At 35.5% G+C, this 23,214-nt stretch overlaps 3 protein-coding genes across 5 annotated transcripts; 1 reads left to right on the top strand and 2 right to left on the bottom strand.

The window, feature by feature from the left end:
* The first annotated feature begins 1,509 nt into the window (after positions 1-1,509).
* LOC110602600 (TNF receptor-associated factor homolog 1a) lies at positions 1,510-11,041 on the top strand. Its single transcript, XM_021740155.2, has 13 exons — positions 1,510-1,828; positions 2,769-2,992; positions 3,756-3,867; positions 3,985-4,073; positions 4,162-4,230; positions 4,314-4,446; positions 5,238-5,396; positions 5,628-5,976; positions 6,679-6,791; positions 7,714-7,864; positions 8,248-8,723; positions 8,803-9,004; positions 9,619-11,041. Exons 2-13 carry the CDS (start codon positions 2,815-2,817, stop codon positions 10,867-10,869), a joined length of 3,282 nt encoding a protein of 1,093 aa, XP_021595847.1. The 5' UTR covers positions 1,510-1,828; positions 2,769-2,814; the 3' UTR covers positions 10,870-11,041.
* Positions 11,042-15,438: 4,397 nt separating this feature from the next.
* LOC110600772 (glu S.griseus protease inhibitor-like) lies at positions 15,439-18,442 on the bottom strand. The gene is made up of 3 exons (XM_043951530.1): positions 18,320-18,442; positions 15,909-15,993; positions 15,439-15,825 (listed from the first exon to the last, which is right to left on the bottom strand). The coding sequence occupies exons 2-3, from the start codon at positions 15,925-15,927 to the stop codon at positions 15,632-15,634; spliced, it is 213 nt and encodes a 70-aa protein (XP_043807465.1). The 5' UTR covers positions 15,928-15,993; positions 18,320-18,442; the 3' UTR covers positions 15,439-15,631.
* On the bottom strand, positions 16,906-20,474 carry LOC110600770 (DNA repair protein XRCC4). Of its 3 annotated transcripts, XM_021737637.2 has the most exons (7): positions 20,077-20,474; positions 19,888-19,997; positions 19,244-19,414; positions 19,021-19,163; positions 18,513-18,641; positions 18,320-18,442; positions 16,906-17,526 (listed from the first exon to the last, which is right to left on the bottom strand). In XM_021737637.2, exons 3-7 carry the CDS (start codon positions 19,392-19,394, stop codon positions 17,284-17,286), a joined length of 789 nt encoding a protein of 262 aa, XP_021593329.1. In that variant the 5' UTR covers positions 19,395-19,414; positions 19,888-19,997; positions 20,077-20,474; the 3' UTR covers positions 16,906-17,283. The 3 variants fall into 3 exon arrangements, with proteins under 3 accessions (XP_021593329.1, XP_021593328.1, XP_021593327.1); XM_021737636.2 differs by having other exon boundaries at positions 19,888-20,474; XM_021737635.2 differs by lacking the exons at positions 19,888-19,997; positions 20,077-20,474 and having other exon boundaries at positions 19,244-19,876.
* Positions 20,475-23,214: the final 2,740 nt, after the last annotated feature.

Raw genomic sequence — 23,214 nt, 5'->3', positions numbered from 1 at the left:
ATCAAATATAGAGCGACCTAATGGATCCAATCATGGATCAACGGTCAACCCATTCAATTTAGCCTCTATCCAGTTGCATCATCTAGACACCCTATGGATTTTAGTTACTCAAATCGTGGCTCAGGATACACAACAGTGGCGACAGTAAGATAGAGATATGGCGGCAGCGTGCGGTAGTTCACGGTGGTGACACATAAAGGGTTGCTGCAATGGTGATGCCTTTGCTGGTAAAGCACATTTGAAAGTTGCTGTTGAAGATCCGTATCATCGATAATGTCGCAGTTGTTTTCGATCGATGCAATTTCGATGTCACCGACGAGCGAAAGAGAAGCTTCAGTGAGTGACTTATGTGGGGAAGGGAAAAGAGGACTGATGGCTGAAAATGAAAAAGTGAGAAAGAGATATTTAGGCTATTTTGAGGGTTTTTTTAAAAGTTCTTTATCGATTAGCGACAATATTTTTTCTATCACTAATTACTCACTTACCCCCACCCATTAGAAATCGGAAATTTCGGTGATGCATTATTTATCTCAAATCCATCGCTTTTTCCATCGCTAAATTATTTTTTGTTGGACAAAAACTAAATCCTTCATACATTTCATCACATATATTTTTTCTTTATCATAGTGATTTTTTTATGAGAAAAAGTGTAGGAAATTGATCATAATTTAAATGAATGGATTATTTAAAAGATTTTTCAGCAAAAAAAATTAAATAATATTGCAGATATTAGATTAATGATATGGCCGAAATTAAATTATACAGTGATTCGCTGGATCGATAAAGAAGAGAAGGCGAGATAATGGCACAACAGTCATTTTAACGCTCAAATCAGTATATCAAAAAAGAGAATATAATAAACTATTTAGAGATTTTGTGTGAAATAATAATATACATTATTATTTTTGTTATATTATAAAAAGAGAGAATAAATATAATATGCAATGGTAATATACTAATATGATCGATTGGCCGGAAATGTTTAAGTGGCCCTTTCTTCCCGGAAGTTCAAAATCCACCAAATGGAAGTTCAGAATCACGACCTTTTTTTGCCTGGCCTCCTAAAATTTCAAAATTATACTAGTATTAAAAATTTTAAATTCTCACTTGTTGAATCAACCTAATTCAGCCCATAGCCATCAGAAGCTGAGCCCAAAAAAAAGAAGGCCTTATCCACCCATTGAACGGGCGTGCCCAATTGGCCAACCATACTATCAGATTCAGGGCAGTGTGCAAACCCTAAACAACGCCTTCCTAAATAAAAATAAAATATAAAAAACCAAAGAAATGACACCTGCCATCTCTCTCCACTTGTCCTGCTCTTCGACATCTGTCCACCTCCACCGACCCTGTGTGTGCCTCACCACACCATACCACACCTTTCACTCTTTTATTATGCTCTTTTATTTATTTTCTGATTTTTTCCTATATTCACTGCTCATTTATCTTTATTTATTTAATTTTATTTTTTTTTAATTCTATTGTTTTGAGAGATTAGAGGAGTGGAGGAGCAACACAAGCAAGCCAGTGGCCACGCCACCTCTCTTCTTTCTCTCTCTGTATCTCTTCCTTGCTCGCTCGCGCTGTATCTTCTCCCAAATAAAACTTAGGTTTTTCTAGTATTTAGTAAAATGACAAATCGTTAATTAATTAATTAATTAAAACCTAAATAACATCAAAAAAATAAAATTCTTTTTTTTTGGGCTCTGCCTTTGGTCTCTTCTTCTTTTATTTCTTTTGCTGCTCCTTGGACCTCTCTCTCTATCTATCGTCTCTTTCTCTCTCTAGAATCTCAGAGCTTGCCCATAACCCATTTCACAAAGCTCAGGTTTGTATCTCCATTCGATCTGAACGTTGTCGTTCCCAATTCCTCTTTTTGTCTCTTTTCTCTCTATATATTTTTTTGGGGGGGTTTTTTGTACGTTTTTGCTCTGTGTTTTAGGGTTCGGCTTGATCGGGGGTTTTGGGATTTTTCTTGTGAATTCGATCTCAAGTTTCTGGTTCGGGATTGTGAAGGGTTTTAACTAGCGTGCGTTTAATGCCATAGGGTATATGGATTGCTATTTTTTTTTAAAACGCGTTTTATTTTTATTTACACTTTTTTCCCAATCAGTTTTATTTTTTTCGCTTGAGTTTTTTTCTTTGTATTTTATTGAGAGATTGGGATTTATTGCAAATTGGTTTTTGGATGTGGGTTTTTGAATTTGAGGATTGTGTATGTTGGGTCTGTTTGTATGCCTGGCAAATCGTGGGATTGAGAATTAAAGAGTTAACATGAATGCACCCGATGATGTTTTGGTGTTTGGGAATCCAAGTCTCTAAGCTGAATGGTTGTTTAAAATTCTGTGAAGTGATGGTTTCTCGTTTCTTGAGTTCCCCAGTGATATATAATTGAGAAATGCAAAGTTTATTCGCCATTCCGCTCATGTTCTTCTAAATATTGTTTGTTTTTTTTTTGTGGATCTTCACTTGAAGCAGTTTAGTTAGTATGCTTTGATTTGAGGATTTATTATCGTTTTTCAAAAGAAAAAGGTGAAAATAATCCTTTGAAGTGCTCAAATGTTTATTGTCATTCAAATTAATTTTCAAGAGCTATGTTTTACTAAATGGTTATGTTTATGAAATTCGTATGATGTTTCTTGCCATTTAACTTGCTATGTTTTACTAAATGGTTATGTTTATGAAATTTGTATGATGTTTCTTGCCATGTAACTTGATAAGCAATGGCTAATTTTGTTTATCTCTTATGAGTGCTTCTTGTTATGCAGTGAGTGGAGTTGGAAGGATTGTGGGGAAGGAGTTTTGGAGTGGGAAATGGCTGGGATTTCAAGTGAGGAAGCTGGAGTTGCAAGGTCTACAGAGGGGATTTCTAGTGGTCAACGCTGCCAATCAGGTGAAGCATTGGCAGAATGGCGGTCATCTGAGCAGGTGGAAAATGGAACCCCATCAACTTCACCCCCTTACTGGGACACTGATGATGACGATGATGGAGGTATGCTCCCTCTCCTCTCTGATTTTGCTTTTCCTTTCCAGTTAATATGTTCTTTACAACTAATGTAATCTTTCAGCATGAAAGCTAGAAGTGTGTGAAAAATGTTGGAGATGTAAGGAAAAGAGGGTGATCCAACCTTGATATGGTTAAACCCAACTACACTGGGATGTCAGGATGATAGAAATTGAGCTCCTTATCTTACATATTGGATATGTAAAAAATTTAAAATGTTGTTCGGTTGAAAACTTTACCAATGAACTTCATTCTCTTCCACTTCAAACTTGCGGTTGTGCCATTCTTACAGAGAGACTTGCATTCACTGAAATGGGTTAACGTACAATTTCTTTTGTAGGGAATTTTAATGAGGAATGGGTAAAACCTTTTTCGAAAATCTTATAGTTGGTGTACCAACAGCCAAGTAAATTTTATTATTTATTTTATTTTATTTTTTTGCATTTCCTCCAACATTTGGTATTGGGATTAACGTTTAATTGAGTTAAGTTGTATAGTTGTACATCTAAAATGTGTAACCTGTAACACTTTCAGCATAAATGCTTGCAAACTTGCAATATAACATGATAAAATTGAAGATATTGACAAATGGACGCTAGTATGCTCCTTTCTGTTACAGTGATATTTGTTTAAGTTGTTGTGAATTGATTTTACTTTACTTTAGGGACAAAACCTTCTGAGTTGTATGGAAAACATGGAAGATAGAGGAATTTTCGTTAATTTGTTGTGAACTAATTTTTCTCAATTGTAGGGCCAAAACCTTCTGAGTTGTATGGAAAATACACATGGAAGATAGAGAAGTTTTCACAGATTAACAAAAGAGAACTTCGTAGTAATGCATTTGAGGTCGGCGGCTACAAATGGTATGGCTTTGCATGTGTTTGTTTTCTCATGCATTCTGTTATTTTATTGGCATTATGCACCTTGCTTGCTGAAAGTCACTGTTACGTGGAAATGCTGCCTTTTGCCTTGGATTGCAGGTACATATTAATATATCCCCAAGGCTGTGATGTTTGCAATCATCTCTCTTTGTTTCTTTGTGTTGCCAACCATGACAAACTTCTTCCAGGTTTGATATTAATTAATAAGTTTGAAAATTGCATTCCTTCATTCTTTCTGGTGTAATTATGTACTTTTCTGTTTTGACTGGGAGCCAGGTTGGAGTCATTTTGCCCAGTTTACAATAGCTGTGGTGAATAAAGACCCAAAAAAATCAAAATATTCAGGTAGGTTGGTTGAATAATATCCTAGTTACATAATGAGCTGTTGATATATTATTTGAATAAGTGAATAAATGCAAAATTTGCAGATACATTACATCGTTTCTGGAAGAAAGAGCATGACTGGGGATGGAAAAAATTCATGGAACTATCAAAAGTGTCAGATGGGTTTTTAGATGCTTCTGACACACTAATTATAAAGGCACAAGTGCAAGTCATCAGGTATCTGATAATTTATATATTTTAAGTGTTCTTTAGTGTTTTGGCCCACATGATGCTCCGAATGTTGTTAGTTATGGTATATTCTGCTTACTTCTTATAATTATGAAAATTCTCAGGAGTTTGCATTAGTGGTATCATTTGCTTGACTGTGTCTTTTCATTTTCCTTCTCGTTCCTTTTTTTTATTTTATAGTTGAGGCTGTTGAATGATAAAGTAAAGTGATTGTAACTATGCCAAAACAATTTAATATCATTATTTTTTATTTTCATTTTTCTTGTGAAATGCCCTGAAGTGTCACTTTCTGTAAAGTGGAAATCTATTCAATATCTGTTATCAAATTTTCTACAAGATATTGGCACCTATGTTGGTTTCCAATTTTGCTTTCCTTATAGCATGTCTGCTATGGCTATTTAAGTGTCTGGTCACCTGTCTTGTGAATGTATATTAATTTGTCAAACATGTTGCATGGTAAATGTCAATAAGTGAGCGGTCTTTAATTTTAATTTGTTGCTGTTGCCATGTCGAGTCAGAACCATGTGGGGCTTCCAGGCCGAGTTCACTTATATAATGTTGGCAGGCTTTGAAATGGAAGCTCGTAACCTACTTTCATTCAACTATTTGAAGTTTTGCATTCTGAGAGTTGACCAGTACATTTTTTAAATGTTTGAATGTGTATGATTTCGAGTGAATTAACACTTTTACGTGGAAATGCCTCGAGGCGAGCATGCTATCATTAAATACTTTTACGTTGTGATAAAAGAACTTACATTTTTTATTTTTATCGCCTTTAGGGAGAAAGCAGATCGGCCATTTCGTTGCCTCGATTGTCAGTATAGGAGAGAACTTGTTAGGGTGTATTTGACAAATGTGGAGCAGATTTGTCGGCGTTTTGTGGAAGAGAGGAGAGGCAAGCTTGGGAGGTTAATAGAAGACAAAAATAGATGGTCAAGGTATTGTATCTTTTACTTTGAAATCGTTCAAATGTTTGAACAATTATTATTAATTCCATCTATTCTACATTCCATATGAAGAAATCTTTTTGTTTCTGCGGCTATTCTATGATATTGTCTTCTACTTTATTTTGCTGTGGTTTGAAAATTTGGATTTGCTTAGGAGGCTGCACTTATTATTCTGGTTAGCATATAGAGTAACTAGATGACAGACAATTTCAAATTTTGCAGCTTTTGTGCTTTCTGGTTGGGAATGGATCCAAATGCTCGCCGCCGAATGTCTAGGGAGAGAACTGATGTAATTCTGAAAGTAGTTGTAAAGCATTTCTTTATAGAGAAGGAGGTCACATCTACTTTGGTAATGGATTCCTTGTATAGTGGATTGAAGGCTCTTGAAGGCCAAACCAAGAGCAAGAAGGGAAGGGTGAAATTGTTGGACACTGAAGAAATGCCAGCTCCAATTGTTCGTGTGGAGAAAGATATGTTTGTATTGGTGGATGATGTTCTGCTACTGCTTGAGAGGGCTGCCATGGAACCATTACCTCCAAAAGATGAAAAGGGGCCACAGAATCGTACAAAGGTGGGTTGGGTTAGGACATCAGTATTTATGCTGAACTCTTTGTGATAGATTCTCTTATATACATTGGTGGCTAGTGGAGGGATCCAGTTATATACTGGGTTTAAGTTGTCTGATGCAATTAAATAAATGTTACTACTAGTCAGTGTTTACTTTTGTGTTGCATTTCAGCTGTAGAATGACCTTTTAGCTCTTCGGCACTTTAGCTCATGCAGTATGTAAATCTTTATCAACTTTGTTGGCTTTGTTTACAAGTATTAAACTTCAATGCCATGCTATTACAAGCGGTAGGTTAGTCTTTTCATTCCTGTATTAGTGTGCGGATTATGTTAAGTGAAGTAATGGGTTTTCCCATATGTTTGAATTGTAATTCATTAAGATTGTAGAGTGATTTTGGTCATTGCTACTAGAATGAATTAAAGTAAATACTTTTATGCATTAGGAATTTTGTTCTCAATGTAACACATTTCTTCTCCTGTTAATATCTTTTAGTGTTGATTGATTGGGTAGTTTGTATCAATCTAATGTTGATAAGGTGACCATATGGATTTTTAGATTTTAGTATTTACATGGAGGTTTAGTTGAAGGAAAATCAAAATTCCATGATCTTTCCTTGCAGCATTACAACCTATTGGATTCCTACTGGTCTCTACTTTTTTGAATATTCCATCTAATGTCTCCAGAACTGCCTATGGTTGTATGCAGGATGGAAATTCTGGTGAGGACTTTAACAAGGATTCCATTGAGCGTGATGAAAGAAGGCTCACAGAATTGGGTCGTAGAACAGTGGAAATATTTGTTCTTGCTCATATTTTCAAGTAATATATCTCAGATTGTAACTGTTATTAAAAATCTGAGTTTTTCAAGCTAGTGCCTAGTGGAGGGCAATTGCTTCTCTTGTTTAAGTCCATTGATATGCCATGCTTTCACACTTGTATTTAGTTGGTCTATTTGGAAGTTTTTTGCTGTTTCTGAAAGTTCTTCCTTTTCATAACACTAACCTTGATTCTAATTTTATGGTATCTTGCAATTGTTATCTATCTTTCATTGGTACTGAATAGTTAGTCCTTGCAACTTGGTAAGAGTTTGAATGGCATTGAAAGTATACAAATGAAATGGTTTGTTAGTTATTCTAGAACATTTATTAAACATATGACATTCTTTTTGCTTTGGAGCCTTTGTTAAATGCTTTATTCTAGAGGGGGTTGGTTTAGCAATCCACTGAGTTTCAGTTGAGAATGAATTTTCATGATTAGAGTGAATTGATGAACTTAAGTCGGGAAAGTATTTCATATCAATAGTGCTGATTTCTGTTCTATATGTGGAATCATGTACTCATCTTGAGTATAGGTATTTGCATATTGCTTTGTTGTTTACAGGTTTTGGGATATATGCATCTTACAATAGAGAGGGTAATATTTTCTATTGACCTCGTAAATTGTAGAAAACTAGTTGTGTTAATTTAACTCGTTCATTCAGTATGTTCTCCGGCAGTTGACATTTCACTGGAAAAGTATATGGTTTCCATTTTTTTTAACTTTTTCCCCCTGGGTTTTAGTTTCCTGATAAATTGTATGTGATGAAGTTAATAATTGTGAGGGATCAATAAATTTTATTACTTGACGAAGCTATTTCTAGGACCATGTTGTTATTTTATGTGTTTTTGTCTTCAGGATTAATTGATTAGATTACTTGCACAGGTTTATTCATATATGTCCTATTTTTGTATCTTTTATGTAGCCACAAAATTGAAGTTGCTTACCAAGAAGCAGTTGCTTTGAAGAGGCAAGAAGAGCTAATCCGTGAAGAAGAGGCAGCATGGCTAGCTGAAAGTGAGCAGAAGGCTAAACGTGGAGGAACTGAGAAGGAAAAGAAATCAAAGAAGAAGCAGGTGTGAAATCAAAACAAGAGCAGATTTTTGAAACTTTTGATTAATTTGGTTGTGAATAGCCAAGAAGAAAGAAGTTTTTTCCCAGAAATAAGAGCAGATTTTTGAAACTTTTGATTCTTGAAAATTGATTTACAGAAGCAATTTTATTTTTTGTCAGTATTTCTTGGTTTTTTGTTGGATACAAGAAAAATATCTGTGATTCATCATGTCTACAAATCTTTTTTAGTGGACAAGTTTTTCCTTTTTCTCTTCTTTTTTTTTTTTGGAAAATTAGCGAATAATTAAACAAGTTGGCAGATAGTTGGATAGAAGTTACTTTCAGATTAAAAATAATTAAATTACATACTTGTTTACTGCAATACACGCTTCTTATAAAACTGCAGGCAAAGCAAAAACGGAATAATCGGAAAGGGAGGGATAAAGGGAGGGATGAAAGATCCAGTGCAGCAGTATTAGACAAGCATCAAGAGGAGAATCCAAGTAATGAGAAAAAAGGTCCAATTATTGTAGAGGTGCAGCCTGTGATCAATAAGCCTGATATTTTGGAAGATTTATCTGATGTGTCTGATTCCGTGGATGGAGCTGCTGAAGTACTGCAGCTTGATTCAGAAGACAGAGATGCAAGTCCTGTTAATTGGGATACTGATACCTCAGAAGTTCATCCTCCTGCAGAAGCCAGCGGCAGTGGAGTTAGTGGATTATCATCTATACCAAATGGATCGGCTGAGAAAAGGAGCACATGTGCAATGGATGACAGTTCATCAACATGCTCTACAGATTCAGTACCATCAGTTGTAAATAATGGCTTTGTCAGGGGGAACTCTCATTCAAGCTACCGAGGTGTAAAATCCCCTAGCAGGTACATTGGTAAACATGTTGCCTACACATCCTTCTCCAATATTGAGATAGATATTTAAAATTGAGCTTATTATTTGTAGAGTCAAGCACCCACGAGATAAGGTGACTAGTGAAGGGAGTTGGACATCTGAGATGGATAATCACCTTTCTGCACCTCCAGTAGATGCTGGGGATGTCAATGAGGTCACTGGAAGTAGCAAGGCTGTTGAATGTGAGCTTGAAGCTGTTGTTCATGTCTCACAAGGTAGTATCATGTTGACTGAGCCACATGTTGTTAAGAAGGTGAAGTTGTCATATCTTTTTTGCTCAAAGTTTCTGAGTTCTTTTATTAAATCATGGCTGTTTAGTGGTTCAGCATTGAATATCCAAATCCACTTTATGCAGTCTTCAATCGCTATCTCTACTCCCACCCCACCCCCACCCCCACGTGGCTCTTTCCTTGAGCTTTCTCCTTGTAGATGTCTACAGCTGTTTGCCTATGCTACCGCTTGGTTTGTTTCCTAGAGGGCAATGTCGCCCCCCCTTTTCTCCTTCCTTTTTTACACGTCCATGTTGTTCTGATCCTTGTTATTTTCATCCGTGTGTTGGTTAAATGTCCTCCATCTTTTCTGATCCTTGTTTTCTGTCCTCGTGTTGGTTAATGCTCCTCGCTTCTTTTCCTTTTGAGGGACAAATGCTCCATTGTTGGCATAAAATATACTACTAAGGCCTTTTCTTTTTGGGTGAGGTTGGAATTGTTAACCAATACCGATATTTGATGTTTGTAAGCAAATTCTTGAAAGGTCTGATTTTCTATCTATTTCACTCCTGCCCAAGAAAAAAAAGACAATTTAAATTGCTTTTATCTTGCAAAGCTTTTTCTTTTCTTCTAATGAACATTCTTTTCCATGTGATAGGTTGTGGAAGAAGTTATGCCACAAAAGAAGTTGAGCACTAAAGATTTGGTTGACATGGAAAGATCCTCCAAAGAAAGGGCAACGATTATCCCAGCATCGTCTAGAAGTCCTCCTAGAAGTCCTCCAAAAAATCTCCAATCCACTATTCTATTGAAGTTGGAAAACAAGAGTTCGGCTGCTTTAGATCCTTCTGTTCAGAGTAAGAAAGCATCTCCAAATTGTGGACACCAGACAGATAAAGCAGCCCCTTCAATGATTTCCCTTCAAAATATAGGCATGTCCAAACCTGAGATTCAGACTGCCTCTACTTCAAAGCCAATGCTACAGCAAGTGCCTGCAATGTCAAGGCCTTCTAGTGCTCCTCTAATTCCCGGTCCCCGGCCTGCTGCTCCTGTAGTTTCCGTGATTCAAACATCCCCGTTACTTGCTCGTTCCATCAGTGCAACTGGTTGGCTGGGTCCTGACTCTTCACCAACTAATCACAGTTATGCCCCTTTATCCTATCGAAATGCCATTATAGGCAATCCTATTGGCAGTTCAGATGGAAATTTTACTCATGCCACCTCTGCTAGTTTGGGAGTTGGCCTGCCATCAGCGCACACGCAGCCGCCTGCTTTGGTATCTGCATCGATGTTTTTGCCTCAGAGTGCTGATAGAGTAGACCTGAACTCTGTTCAATCTGGCTTTCCTTTTGGGATGGTAACTCGGGATGTCTCACAGAATGGACCCCAGCGGATGGAGAGTTCTCAAGGTGTGGTAACAGATGAGTTCCCGCATATTGATATCATCAATGACCTGCTTGATGATGAACATAGCATTGGGAAGGTAGCTGAGGCAAACAGTGTCTTCCAGTCCATTAACAATGCGCCACACTTCTTAAATCGGCAATGCTCTTTTCCTGGTGAAGTGGGCAGCATATCAGGTGAATTGGTTTCCTCAACCAGCAGCTCTTGCAGATTTGAGCGTGCTAGGAGTTATCGTGATAGTGGATTTCAGAGGAGTTATAGCTCTTTGGGTACCCATTTTGACACACCGAGGGAATATATTCCCCAGGCTGGTCCATTACCATATGCAAATGGGCATGCTGATGGATTGATTCCGAGCCATTGGCAGGTGGCAGGATCTGATCTTTCTCTAGTAGGCTTGAGGAGCACAGAGGGTGATGGTTCTCCATATTTCAGTCCAGATTTTTCAAATTTGGCTTGTGGTAACAATGGCTACACAGTATTTAGGCCGTCAAATGGACACTGAAGGAGCTTCCAAACGAAGATACCGTGCAAACGTGTGGGTGTTGTCCATTGTAATAATGCATTTTGGGAGATTGTTGGGTCTTAGAATTGGAGTGAGGTTGTAATCTTTTCATAAGCTTAACATTTTGTAGAGTGTTGCTGCCTTTCATTGCCTACAGCATTTTAGTTTGTTATGACGAGGCTTTCATGTATTTTCTCATCTGGGGCTTTGGTTAATGTTTGAAATGGCCTAGTGATGAAATTCAACCCACGTCTGGGATTAGTAATATTAAGGCTGCTCGACCATCCATTGAGAAGCCAAAAGCAGCAGGGGTTGAGGCTCATGTAAAGATGAAATAATTCATCAAAGCTTGGCTTCCTTTTATATATATTACCACCCTAAAGTTGATGTTTTTCTCCAGCGTATTCTTCTATTGGTAACGACGCGCTACTCTTGTTGTGCTTATAGCTAAAGGCGCATTATTTATTTAGAAGGGACTTTATAAATTAATAGTGGACGGGACACATGAGGCGTGTCCAAAAAAAAAAAAAATTGTTTACGGGATTGAAACGATAAATTATGAGTTTCGACGCTATTTGTTTTTTGAAAAATTTGCAGTCGAACATTATTATATAAGGTGAAATGACATGGTCAATATATAGTCCTTCACACTCTATTCTCCGCTGGTGTGGGAAGAGATTTCACGGGTGCCCCTATCTTTTCCAATTGGGGGTAGCTTCTCTTTGTATCTTTGCCCGAATGTGGGTCTTTTCTCTCTCTACGTGGTTTGTACAAAGTGTTATTTTATTTTTCTTAATCTAGTAGGCGGTATTTTCTAAGAGAGAATGTCTTTTACTCTTATCTGTTGCGTGGTTGATATTTTTTTTATTTTTATTTTTTTTCAAAACTGTATTTGAACAAGGTAGCTTAACATAATTGAGGAAGTATTGTCGCTCTTCTTGAGGTATTTAGCACCTTCATCCCCATCTGGTTTGGTTTGCATGCGTCTTGTTGTTTTACTGTCGATTATCCCATCTCTAGACGGTTCCTTCTTATTTGCTTGGTATGGTCTTTCTTGATTGGTGTTATGGCCTTTGGTGATTGTGAAAGAAGGGATTCTCTCGTCCGATGGCAATCAAACCACAAAGAGAAGATAAACATCGTTTATTTGTATTGTTTTCTACTGGATCAGATAATTAGATTTACAGGTTAGGTCTTTAAAATTTTGAGAGTTCATGGGTCCTTTTTTGGTTGAATTCTAAAGATTTTTATTTATTGTAGTTTGGTTAGGTTAGCTTGAGATGTTTGTGTATTGATATGGCCTTTTTAGAATTTTAATGAAATTTCTTTGTTTTTTGAGAAAAAAAAAAATAGGGCAGTAAACAATTTATAAAAAATATTAATAACGAAAAATGTTAAAAGAATGAAATTAGTTTTATTGATATATATATATATATATATATATATTAAAAAAAGGTACGAAATTTAACTAAATAAATTTGTTCCTTTTAATCGAAAACAACGCAATTAACTAAACAATTAAGGAATCTAGTCAATTTGCATCTCAAAAAATTGCAACAATGATATCAAAAATAAATAAGATAAATAATCAATTCACTTCTTTACTATTTCAATCTCTTGTTAAAATTATAAATCACAATTAAATATTCAACGATTCCAACTTTAAAAACTTTGTTTTCAAAATATTACATTTGGAAAAGATTATTTTTTAAGAAATTATTAAAAAATAGAAAATTCAAAATATGATTAATATTCAAAATCAACAGTCCACATACACCTCTCCTGTACATTCTAATTTAACAATTTTAATTAAACTCTATTTTCAAGTTAAAAAAGAGAGTATTCAAATTGTACTAAGTTTCTAGCTTGTAAGATGAGTTTTGTTCAGCTTTTTGTGTGCAATCGTCTTACTTCTTATATAACCGGAACCGGAGATTAACAACTTGGTTGAAGCTCATCCCAAATGTAATCTATGGGAATAAATATATTAATAAAAGCAAAAGGAAAAAAATATATTAAAGAGAATGAATTTTTTTCTCATATATGCCCCCAGTAAGATGATCAGTTATCTGCCGTTCTCATCTCCCTGAGATTAAATATTTAATGCATCTCTAACCATATGTTGACGTCAGCATTGCCAAAAGCAATCCCAAGAAATTTCCTGTCGCATGAACCAAAGTTCACATGCTAAAGCTGAAACAATCAATCCGAGAGACCAAGACCACATCAATGCCTTAATCCCATAGCTAATCAACAAAATCATGTTTAAATTAAACCTTGGGATTCAAGTCCTGCTTATGACCCATTCAATTTCTTGATTCATTTTACTGCAAAGCCCCTGGTAGCTAGTCAACAGTCAACATTTCTACATATAAAAATACTGACCCAACCCTTGAAACCATATCAATATAAATACCCCACTCCACCAACAATTCCTCATACTTATCTTTGTTTTGTGTTCCATTCAACACACGATATGAGGTTTCTCAACATCGCTTTGGCTGCATTTTTGCTGCTTTCTTTACATGTCCAAACATACCAAGCTAGCAGAATACTCTCTGGAGACCTGTACAGTAAAGAACTCGTCCTCCAGTCTCTTCCAAGGGGTCCTGTCCCTCCCTCTGGAGCCTCTGGCTGCACCCACATTCCCAACACCGGAGGACCCAGCTGTCCTAATACTGTCAATACCATGAACGTTGCTGGTCATGTCTTGTCTCCAACTGGTGTCTTTCCTCGTCTCATGGTTGAATTTGGTGTCGCAACCACTCAAAAATGAAGCTGCAGGTTAGGAATCCTCAAGCTCGGGTTTCTATCAGCCAGTGAACTTTGATTAGACAGCGCGAGAGAGACTGCAGTAAAATTCATACAATTGATCTAATCTTTTTCTGCTCTTCTTTTTTTTTGTAATTTTTATGAAATTCCTACCATTTTTTAATGTAAAATACACGTACTCTTAGTTAAACAGGAACGTTAATTTTGCGATTAAATTTTTTCAATGTTATTTTGAAAGTTTCATTTTAAATCCATCAAAAGACATGGATCATTCAAGGTTCCTGTACTGGAATTGGATAACTAATGTCTTAGTTTAGATTAAATCAAAATTGCGTATTCAGTTTGAGGTTGGAAACTGGGAAAAAAATGGCTGCAAATTCATCATGCTCTAAATTTTTTAAGCAGCTTTTCTTTGACCAGTGCTAAGTCAAAACACCATTATATTTATAACCAATATTTTATTCTTCCTTTCGTTAGCATGCAATATGCAATTGTTTTGTCAAAGTATTACTATTATTATTTTGAAATTCTTAATTGGCCAAAAAATTAAATTTCATAAAGAAAATTAACTCATCTGTTTCAAAACTGATAATTTATAGAGATGAATTGAAGTTGCTTGTACCGGTAAGAATTGGAATCCCCATAAAATTCTAATTCAGAAGGCCTTAATTATAATTAAGATTAATGAGTAGGGTAGGGTCTTGGTCTTAGTCTTAATTGATATCACTTGTGTAATGGTGAGCGCAATATTTACACCTTCAAAATCTCCTTAATTAGCTGCCATAAGGATGGAGCTAGGAAAAGGAGGAGAAGGTGGTACAGGGTTGATACGGCGGCCGGCGAAGTTCATTCCATTCAAGTTAGGACAGTGGCCGGTTCCCTCATTAGGAATGTGGGAACAAGGAGAACTAGCAGATGGCGGTTCTGGAGGGACTCAATATGTAGAAAATGTTTTCTTCAGCCATTGCTCTCCATGCAAAGGCCTTTTGGCTGCTCCGACTAATGATGTGCTTATGATAATGAACAAAATGGTAAACAAGAAGAAAAAAACTCTGATGTGATTGCTTCTGCTTCTGAAATCCATTTGTTTGATAAAGTTGATGAGCTTAATGACTGGGATGAATTGAAATGAATTCTTACTATTGACTTTGGCTAAATTAAATTTTGAAGTTTGAAAAAGCTGGTCGTACAAAGCAGCCGTTGAACAGCATTCTAATAAACATGCAAGTCCAGCAAAGTTATTCATGATGATCATACGTATGTTTTGGACAGAATTTAAACAACTTATCAGCCATGGAGCAGAGCAAATGAAACATGTTTGTTTGCCTTGTGGAGAATGGCGTTGACTTTTATGGAGAATTTACTTTGGTACATGAAATTAAAAATAGTCAAACATGAGGACTTTTTTTATTTTTTATTTTATTTTTGGTATTTCCTAGTCTTTTAACGAAGGTTGAGACCACGTTTTTAAGTATTTCCTCATCGCAGTCAGTCCTCGTGAATTATGCATCATCTTTCGAGTCTTATTTATTATTATTATTATTTTTTAGTGTATCAAATTTATTTTTCTTTAATAATAATTTATTTTTTTTATAAATTTAAAAATTATAGCTTTTTATTGTAGAGATGCGAATGATATGAAATACCCATTTACAAAATCATGAATATTTTTATTTTTGAATTTTATTTATGTTGAAATTTTTGTTTTTTGGAGTCATACTTTTTTATTCTTTTAACAAAATTCTCAATTTTTCTATTAAACAAGTTATAAACATTACGTAATTGACCAATTCCATATGGACCGCACTCTAAATTGAATTAACAATGATAACCACAGGGTAAATTTCATAAACAAGAAAATGAAGTAGAAGACAATATTAAGATGCGTCAATCAGCTTATTTCAGAACACACACGATAAGCAAGCATATTAATTAACAGAGTAAAAGACAGGCAGCAGGCTTTCTGTCCCTCTCTATGAATGATTTTTTGCTAACCAATTTTGGGCTCTACAGTCACAATGTGATTGTCATCAATGAAGACTCGGACCCTATCGCACCGGAAATCTCCCGACACCGGCGACCCTTCTTTGACAGTGTTTGCCTTAACTTTTGGGTTTTCTCTCATGATGATAACAGTCGCTGCCTCCCCATTAAAGCCAACCAGCTCTGGCCACGAACTCTTACCTGCAATTTCCAATCAACTTCAAGCGAATGCAAATGTCATCACAAAATCACATATTTAATTTATAGCAGAATTAGAAACTCACCTTCACAACTACTTGACATCTTCACTTCTCTGCAAGCTGAGGTTGTGTGTATGAAAGGGGTACTAATTTATAGCAGAGGATGGCCCTGTTTCAAGGTAGCCGGCAGGAACTTTATAGATGGAGGGTAGTAAAAAACTTCTCTTTTATGAGACAAGGCTGTGGTAGATGATGACGATTTAAGAGCGCATTATATTGAGCAATATATAGTTTGTAAGTATGTTAGGAAGAGGCACCCTCCATGGAACACAAGACAACATCGTCCTTTTTATTAATATTATCTTTGTAAGTAATTTGCGCATCGGTTTGCTGGCATGGATGTGGAAGAAGAATCCAAGACCAGTTCAAAATATAATCCAACAAATGCTACAAGCTGAAATCCAGAGACCACATGAAAACGCAAAAATACAAAAATCTGATGAGAATTTTATGACCTTTTCCATTCAGTTCCCAATTGACATAAATATGATTAACTTCTTTCCAGTTACAAATTGCAGCACTTGCTCATATCATTAATCAAGTTATTTGTAAGTTACATTTGCAAAATATTCAAATTCCACCAAGTTTAACCCAACCAAGCTCATTAGCTGGATGGGTGGAGACAGATGGGAAAATTTTTCTTAGCAGGGATGAGTTGAGAAATTGTTTATATCCCTACTCTATGGAATCTTAACCCAATCAAGCCTCATTTGGAATTGAGTTTGCAAGTTAAAAAGTTTTTTTAATATACATATATTTTATATGCCATTAAAAAATTTAAAAATATAGTTAGGAAAAATATAATTTAGTCGTTTTAAAATTCTTACGACTAAAACTAAATCTACTTGACATTATTGCTTCAATAACAATACCAAATAAATGCTCTTCACGGTGAGACAAGACTTTGAGCATTAGGAATCCTCACATTAAGTCACCCTTCTCTTGATACTAACTTACACGTTAAATAATACTACTTACTATCGTTGGTTAATAAAGTTAAGTTCCCATAGGCTTACACAACTGCTGCAATTCATTGGCATAAATAAACTTCAGAGTGAATAATTACGCTTATGTTCAAATCTCAGTGCCTTGGGCAATTAATACTGCATTGCTTCAACTGTTGAATGTTGAAACTTCTATTATGAGGCTTTAACGCATACTAGTGTATACATTGGTCCTATTCTATAATTTCACCTTCTAATATACCAACTGAATCTTGTCAGATAGCATAAAACACTAATAAGCCTAAACCAAAAAGTCAACGTAAAACCATAGCTATAGGAAGGGGGAAAAAAATATATTCCATCCCAAGTTTCTATTCCCTATAAATCTTTCTTTATCCCCAAACTTTTTTGCAAGCTAACAAGCTGGAGTAAAAAACTCCTGTGAAATTCTACTTCTACTTGTGTGTAATCCCCTTTCTACCACGGCCCCTACTTGATTTTACATCCTTTGATGTGCCTGTAATTTCCTCTGGAGGTTTTTCCTCACTTTTTGCATCATCACTGCCTTCATCAAAACTCTTGGTTTCATCCGAGGACTCTTCTTCTTCCACTGGCAATTTTCCTGAAGTTTCCTTTTCTGAGAGCTGATCTCGAAGCTCTCTAAGTTTTCGTTTCTTTGAATTCAAAACCCCAAGAAACTAGAAGCAGACAATGGCAAGTCAGTTCCAAAATGTGTGGAGATGCAGAAAAGCACTGGCTCTATTAGCTGAAGAGACAGTCGAAATTTAATGCGGATTGAAGTACTTACTCAAAACAATAATTTCCATCATTACATTCAATACATATGGACTAAGAAGAACCTTTTACAGTTTTACTTAGGATTGAAAGCAAGATACAACGAGCAATTAACACTTCTTTTTTTTTTTTGGCCACAGAGCAATTATCAATTGATATGACTCTAGATTAACTGCTATTAGTCTTAGAATTTAATTTTCTTCGTATCAAATGACTTACAGAGCAGAAAGTTAACTATGGAAAGATGCTTCATCTATTCATCAATTCCAAGCCACACCAGACCACAAAAGATAGAAAGCACAAATGCTAATGAGATTCCTATCTTGAATTATCTCAGTAAAAGGCTAAAGTATTATTGCTTATCAATCCTCTGTCATCTAAAAGCTAGATACAGCATCAAACAAATGATGACAAACTTGAAATTCCAAAATTGGATCACAAAGACATTACACATTAAAATCCAATGTGACAAGAAAAATGTTTTCAGTGCATCAACCAAATTTGGCTTATACTGCTTTAAGTTTCCTGAATTTTTTTTTTTTTTTACGAAAAAAAAAAGTTAGATGACATACTCCTATTTTACCAAAAGTCTGCACCGTATTCCGTTAGAAATATCAAGAAACAAACTATGATGGAGATCCGAAAAGAAAAATCAGCATACTAATGATAAGAATGCTACACAAAGTTTAAACATACCTTTGCATATATTGCAGATTCAAATTCCATCTTCTCATTGTTGAATTTCTCACTTTGTGTCAAACACCTCTCGGCTTCCTCCTTCAGCCGCTCAAATGATTGAGTCTTTCTGACAACTTCTTCCTATAGATAAATATCTACTTACATGCACCATAATGAAATTACAATAGAGCCATAAGTAAAAAAAACTCACACTTAGGCTTATATTTGCATCCATGAGAAAGTCCAAGATTCCACCAGTAATCTTCTTATTATCAGATGATGGCAAGCATTTCCATCTCCACTCTAGCTTAGTGCCTTCCTTTTCAAATGTCCACGACAACTACAAACATAGGTACCAGATAAAGAAAAACCTTACTCTCACTTCTGGAATCAACCTACCTTGTTCATAATTCATGGGATTTCAAGAGGAAAAGAAACGATATGCTTACATTTAAAAGAGACGGAAAATCTTGGATTGCATCGATTAACAAAATAAAGAAAGGAAATTGAATATGAAACTATTTTACTAGGTCTAATTCGGATGCCTCATTTTGTATCTATAAATACGTACGTATTATAAAACCAATTAGCCAAAAATTCGAATTATTGGCAGAAGTCCAAATCATAGAACAGATCAAAATCAAAGACTTTAGCTTTCACGAGTTAAAGTTATAAACACTGACGTCATGGCAATTGAAAGCATTAAAAAACAGACTAACTCGTTTATGGCCATCACTAGCATCGGTGAACTGATAAACGGAATTAGGCTGTTGAAACCCTAAATATTGCTCGGCCGAATGGATGTATTCAGACACCGGCTGATCCCACTGAGACGCTCTCTCTTTCACCTGCTCTTCCGACGCTGCCAATTTAAAGGAAAAAAAAAGAGACATAAAAAATTTAAATGAAAATAGATGGAGAAAGAGAGAGACGTGGGCATACCATCGCAAACCCAAGCATTGAGGCCGTCGGTGATGGTGAGATGAAAGTGAGAATCGAACCATGTGCCCTTGATGAAAATTGGTTCGGATGGAGCTGTGGGGATTTCAAGCTTCAGGCACGTGTGCCTGGTTGCTGCTGCATTTGTTTCCATTGAGTTTCTTCTTCGAGAAGCTGCAAACAGCAGTAAAAAGTTTTGCTTTTATGCGGAGAGGGAGAGGCACTTCCCGCCCCCCCTGTGTTCCTATATAATCTCAAATTAAATTTCCATTCTCCTTTGATTAGAAAAGAGAAACGATTTGTCGTTTCAAAAGATGGAGAATCTGGATTAAAAAAGTTAATGGAGAAAATGTTGTCTCTAGCTAAGTTATTATTCCTTTTACTGGAGAATTGATCCACCAATCAAAATAAATTTTTTAGTGTGTGGATGGGCAATTCTTGACTGAAGGTTGAAAATCCTCTAATAACTGAAATTTGCTTCTTTGGAGGTGCTTCTTTTGTATATATTTGAATAATATGGGTTTGATATGGTTACTTATATTTGGAAGCTCACTAACGTTTTTATGATTATGTTGTACATAATTTGGATCAAAATTAGAAAAATTGTTAAATTCAATGGTTTAGGATGAGTCAAGTTAAACATTCACCTGCATGTCAAATGCTCAACTTCTGGCCTTGCTTTCCTTTTGCAGGGATGGATCTGAGCTAGAGGACAGTGCTGTTGCAACTGGTTCTTACAATGATGTTATTTCATATTCTGGGAAATATGATGTAGTCGTTGGTGCTACATGTGCAATTGAAGCCATAAAATGTACTACTAACAGGTTTGAACTTACCTAATTGATATGAATGTGGTAGAGTGAAGGAACAATATCTCACACAAGCGTAGAAAAGATAAGAAACAGAATTTGAAAATAAGAGCTGAAGGCTTGTCTTAGTTTATCAATTACAGAAACAGAGTACAAGCTCTCTTCCCTTCAAATGACCCAGCTCTCACAGTAACATAAATTGTAAAGAAAGAAGGAGAAAAAAGAAATGGTTGTCACAGCCCCAGGAGAAATTATCAGCTCCCTTACAGAAATTCTGCCAAACTAATTTTGTCAGGAGAAAGAAGATTCTCCCTTCACCTTCTTCTCCTTTAAATACTGGATGAAATCTTCTTGATAGGTGTCCTTGGTCTCCACGATTTCCGCAGCAGCAATTCATCACCAGCAGGATGGAATATTCTCCTCCTGACCCTTGGGCATTCTAGAATAAACCTTAAACGGCCAAGGTTCATTTTTCTCTAGTGTTTGGGCTTTCTCAGTTTCCTTTTGGGCTACATCTTCCTTCAAATATTGGGTCTCCCTATTAGAATGTGTTTTTGCCGTAAGGTCTGAAAGATGTTTTACCCATCATTCTGAACATGCTATTTGGATAGGCCTAGGACCTTTAGCTTTACATGCAATAAAATCTCTCCGTGAGTAAATTTGAATAAATTTAAAAGATATTAAATTTTATTCCCCATTTCAAAAAAATAATAATAAAATAAAATTTTAACTTCAATTCAGGTCTGCCAATTTACATAGTAACTACAGTTGCAGCACCTGCAAGCATAGAAGTTGTATAAAAATTTCAGGAGATTCAATAGATAATCTTGATGAGGAAATTTCTAACTCTACTATTATAAGGTATTTGGATGATATTGTATTAAAACATTACTATGATTTTCTCATTCATTTCAAATGGACAAACTATTTTAATGGACCTTAGTAGAATCTAAATGATCAACTGACTGCTACATAAACTCATTACTGATGGGGCAAAGTGGTCAAAATAGATTCTTTGAACTGACTATTAAGCTAGCACGTATCTCCTGTGACATCACCCAGCAACCTAATCATCCTCAATCATTGGCACAAGTGGAGATACCTCTTACACCACAAGTCTGAAAAATTTGGCCTCCTTGCTTTCTTTTTTTTCTTTTTTTTTCCTTCTTTTTCCCCTCTGCTCTAAAAATATGGAAGTTGAAGGGGAAACCACATATAAGAAGATTATGAAGATCATGGCCGTTGGCACGTACTATCTTGGGACTTGGGGACCCTTGTTGGGGATCAATCATTCACTTGATATTGAAGATTAGTGGCTGGATTAGAAGAGAGAGTAATGTGGGGTCCTATTGGCACCCTCCCTTTTACTCTACTCACAATCTCTCGGTCATAACCTTACAGCTCACAAATGCAACCCACGGGCTCACTTCTGTCCTCTCTTATCTACTCCATAATTACCCTTAAATTGGACATTAACATCACGCTCAACCGCCTAATGCACAATTTTTAAAATTTTTGGTGATTATCTCATAACACAATAGCTAATAGATTCTTTTAGTAGATTTTATTTTCTTTTTTTCAAAAAAAAAAAAACCAATGTATAACAAAAACTATTTTGTGCACGTCCTATAGAATTATAAGATTTTAATGTATTGGTAAATTTGCCTATAGGATCATGCATGTATTAAGGTAAACCTGCAATTTTTCCTAAGGATTGGAGTAGGTTTTAAGTAGCTAGCAGAGGATCAGCAGCCACATATTTTGTGTATAGTGTGAAAACCACCTTGGACCTGCCAAGCCTTAATCATAGAAATGAGATAGCAACTAAGCTCGCAGCCGACTCCTTGTCCCAGATGAGGCCACCAGGCATTTATGCACCCAGTGGAACATTTTTCAACTTGTAATCACATTAAGGAAAGAACTCCTCTATTTTTTTTTTTAATTATTTCTATGTATTTTATCTATATGTGATTAAGCTCTTCATTAACAAAAATTATACATAAACTTTTTAAAAAAAAAAAAATTATACACATAAAATTGAAATTGTTAGTGACACTTGGTTTGGTTTCTTGTTCATATTTATTTCATTTTATATATTCTTAATGCTCTTGATTAAGGACAGTAGCATAATACCTTATTGTTAGTGTTGCATAAATATATATTTAAATTAATGTTTAAATATTTTCTAGGTAATATATTAAAGACAATATCAAACAGACACCAAATGTTTTATTAATTAAGCTGAGATGGCAAATTCTTATATATATGAACAAAGTTGCATGGACAGTGATTAGGGATATGGATGAGGCAAATAATGAGAGCTACCAAACTTAGTTGGTGATGGTGATTTAAGAATAAGGGCATAATGGGAATAATAATAATAATAATATAGATTAATGGAGTGGGTATTAAATTAAATAGAGGGTGTTGGGGCTTTTTCAAAAGGGTTAAGCAGGAATAATCAAGGATGGGGTCCTTAGCAATAATACAATTTGGATGCAACGTCTTCCTCTTTTTCCAGTTTGCTTTCTGTTTAAGGCATTTTAACATCTTCTTCTTCTTCATCATATCATCAACTCTCTCCACCATTTTTGTGCCTAAACAAACGTCTCAGCTAATAAATTTCCCAATAATCTCTATCCTAAGAAAATTCTCAATTTCATGAAATTTACCCTTTTTTGCTTTTTTTCACATTGTAATTTCCAATTATAATTAAAGAGATGATATATTCCAGTACCAAAAACAAATAAAAGAGTTGTTAAGGATGGCAATCATAATGGAATTTGTTGGTGATTAACATTATTAATTAGGAGGAATCTAGTCACTTCTACCTGTAAAATTATCAAAGCACTAGCCATAGATTTTAGAGAAAGAAAACAGAAGAGAACAAAATTTGTTGGGGGGAAGTATAAAGAATGAAATGAGAATGTGGCAATTTGTGGAAAAAAAACAATGGACATTAGAGTGATTGAATTTGTACTTTAGGTTGAAAGATAAGATTCCCAATTAAGGAAAAGGATGCTTCTGTATTTGAAGCCCTAAAAATAAGCGAGTGGACAAAGCTATATCTGCTTACTGGGTTGTCATTTTTTTGTCCATATTTGCTATTGCTACCAAATTAGATTTGTTAGGGTTTGGGTAGCATTCATAATACTATGCTCATGC

This window comes from Manihot esculenta, chromosome 15, assembly GCF_001659605.2.
Source record: "Manihot esculenta cultivar AM560-2 chromosome 15, M.esculenta_v8, whole genome shotgun sequence".
Lineage (NCBI taxonomy): Eukaryota > Viridiplantae > Streptophyta > Magnoliopsida > Malpighiales > Euphorbiaceae > Manihot > Manihot esculenta.
This window is presented reverse-complemented; position numbering and strand designations above follow the sequence as displayed.

What these genes read in the sequence shown, in the direction of transcription:
- LOC110600770 (XM_021737636.2), bottom strand. Translation starts at nt 19,394, where the DNA reads ATGGAAACAAATGCAGCAGCAACCAGGCACACGTGCCTGAAGCTTGAA. An exon ending in CAATGCTTGGGTTTGCGATG is followed by an intron (nt 19,164 to 19,243) that starts GTATGCCCACGT and finishes TTAAATTGGCAG; the next exon opens with CGTCGGAAGAGCAGGTGAAA. An exon ending in CTAGTGATGGCCATAAACGA is followed by an intron (nt 18,642 to 19,020) that starts GTTAGTCTGTTT and finishes CTATGTTTGTAG; the next exon opens with TTGTCGTGGACATTTGAAAA.
- LOC110602600 (XM_021740155.2), top strand. Translation starts at nt 2,815, where the DNA reads ATGGCTGGGATTTCAAGTGAGGAAGCTGGAGTTGCAAGGTCTACAGAG. An exon ending in GAGGTCGGCGGCTACAAATG is followed by an intron (nt 3,868 to 3,984) that starts GTATGGCTTTGC and finishes CTTGGATTGCAG; the next exon opens with GTACATATTAATATATCCCC. An exon ending in CCATGACAAACTTCTTCCAG is followed by an intron (nt 4,074 to 4,161) that starts GTTTGATATTAA and finishes ACTGGGAGCCAG; the next exon opens with GTTGGAGTCATTTTGCCCAG.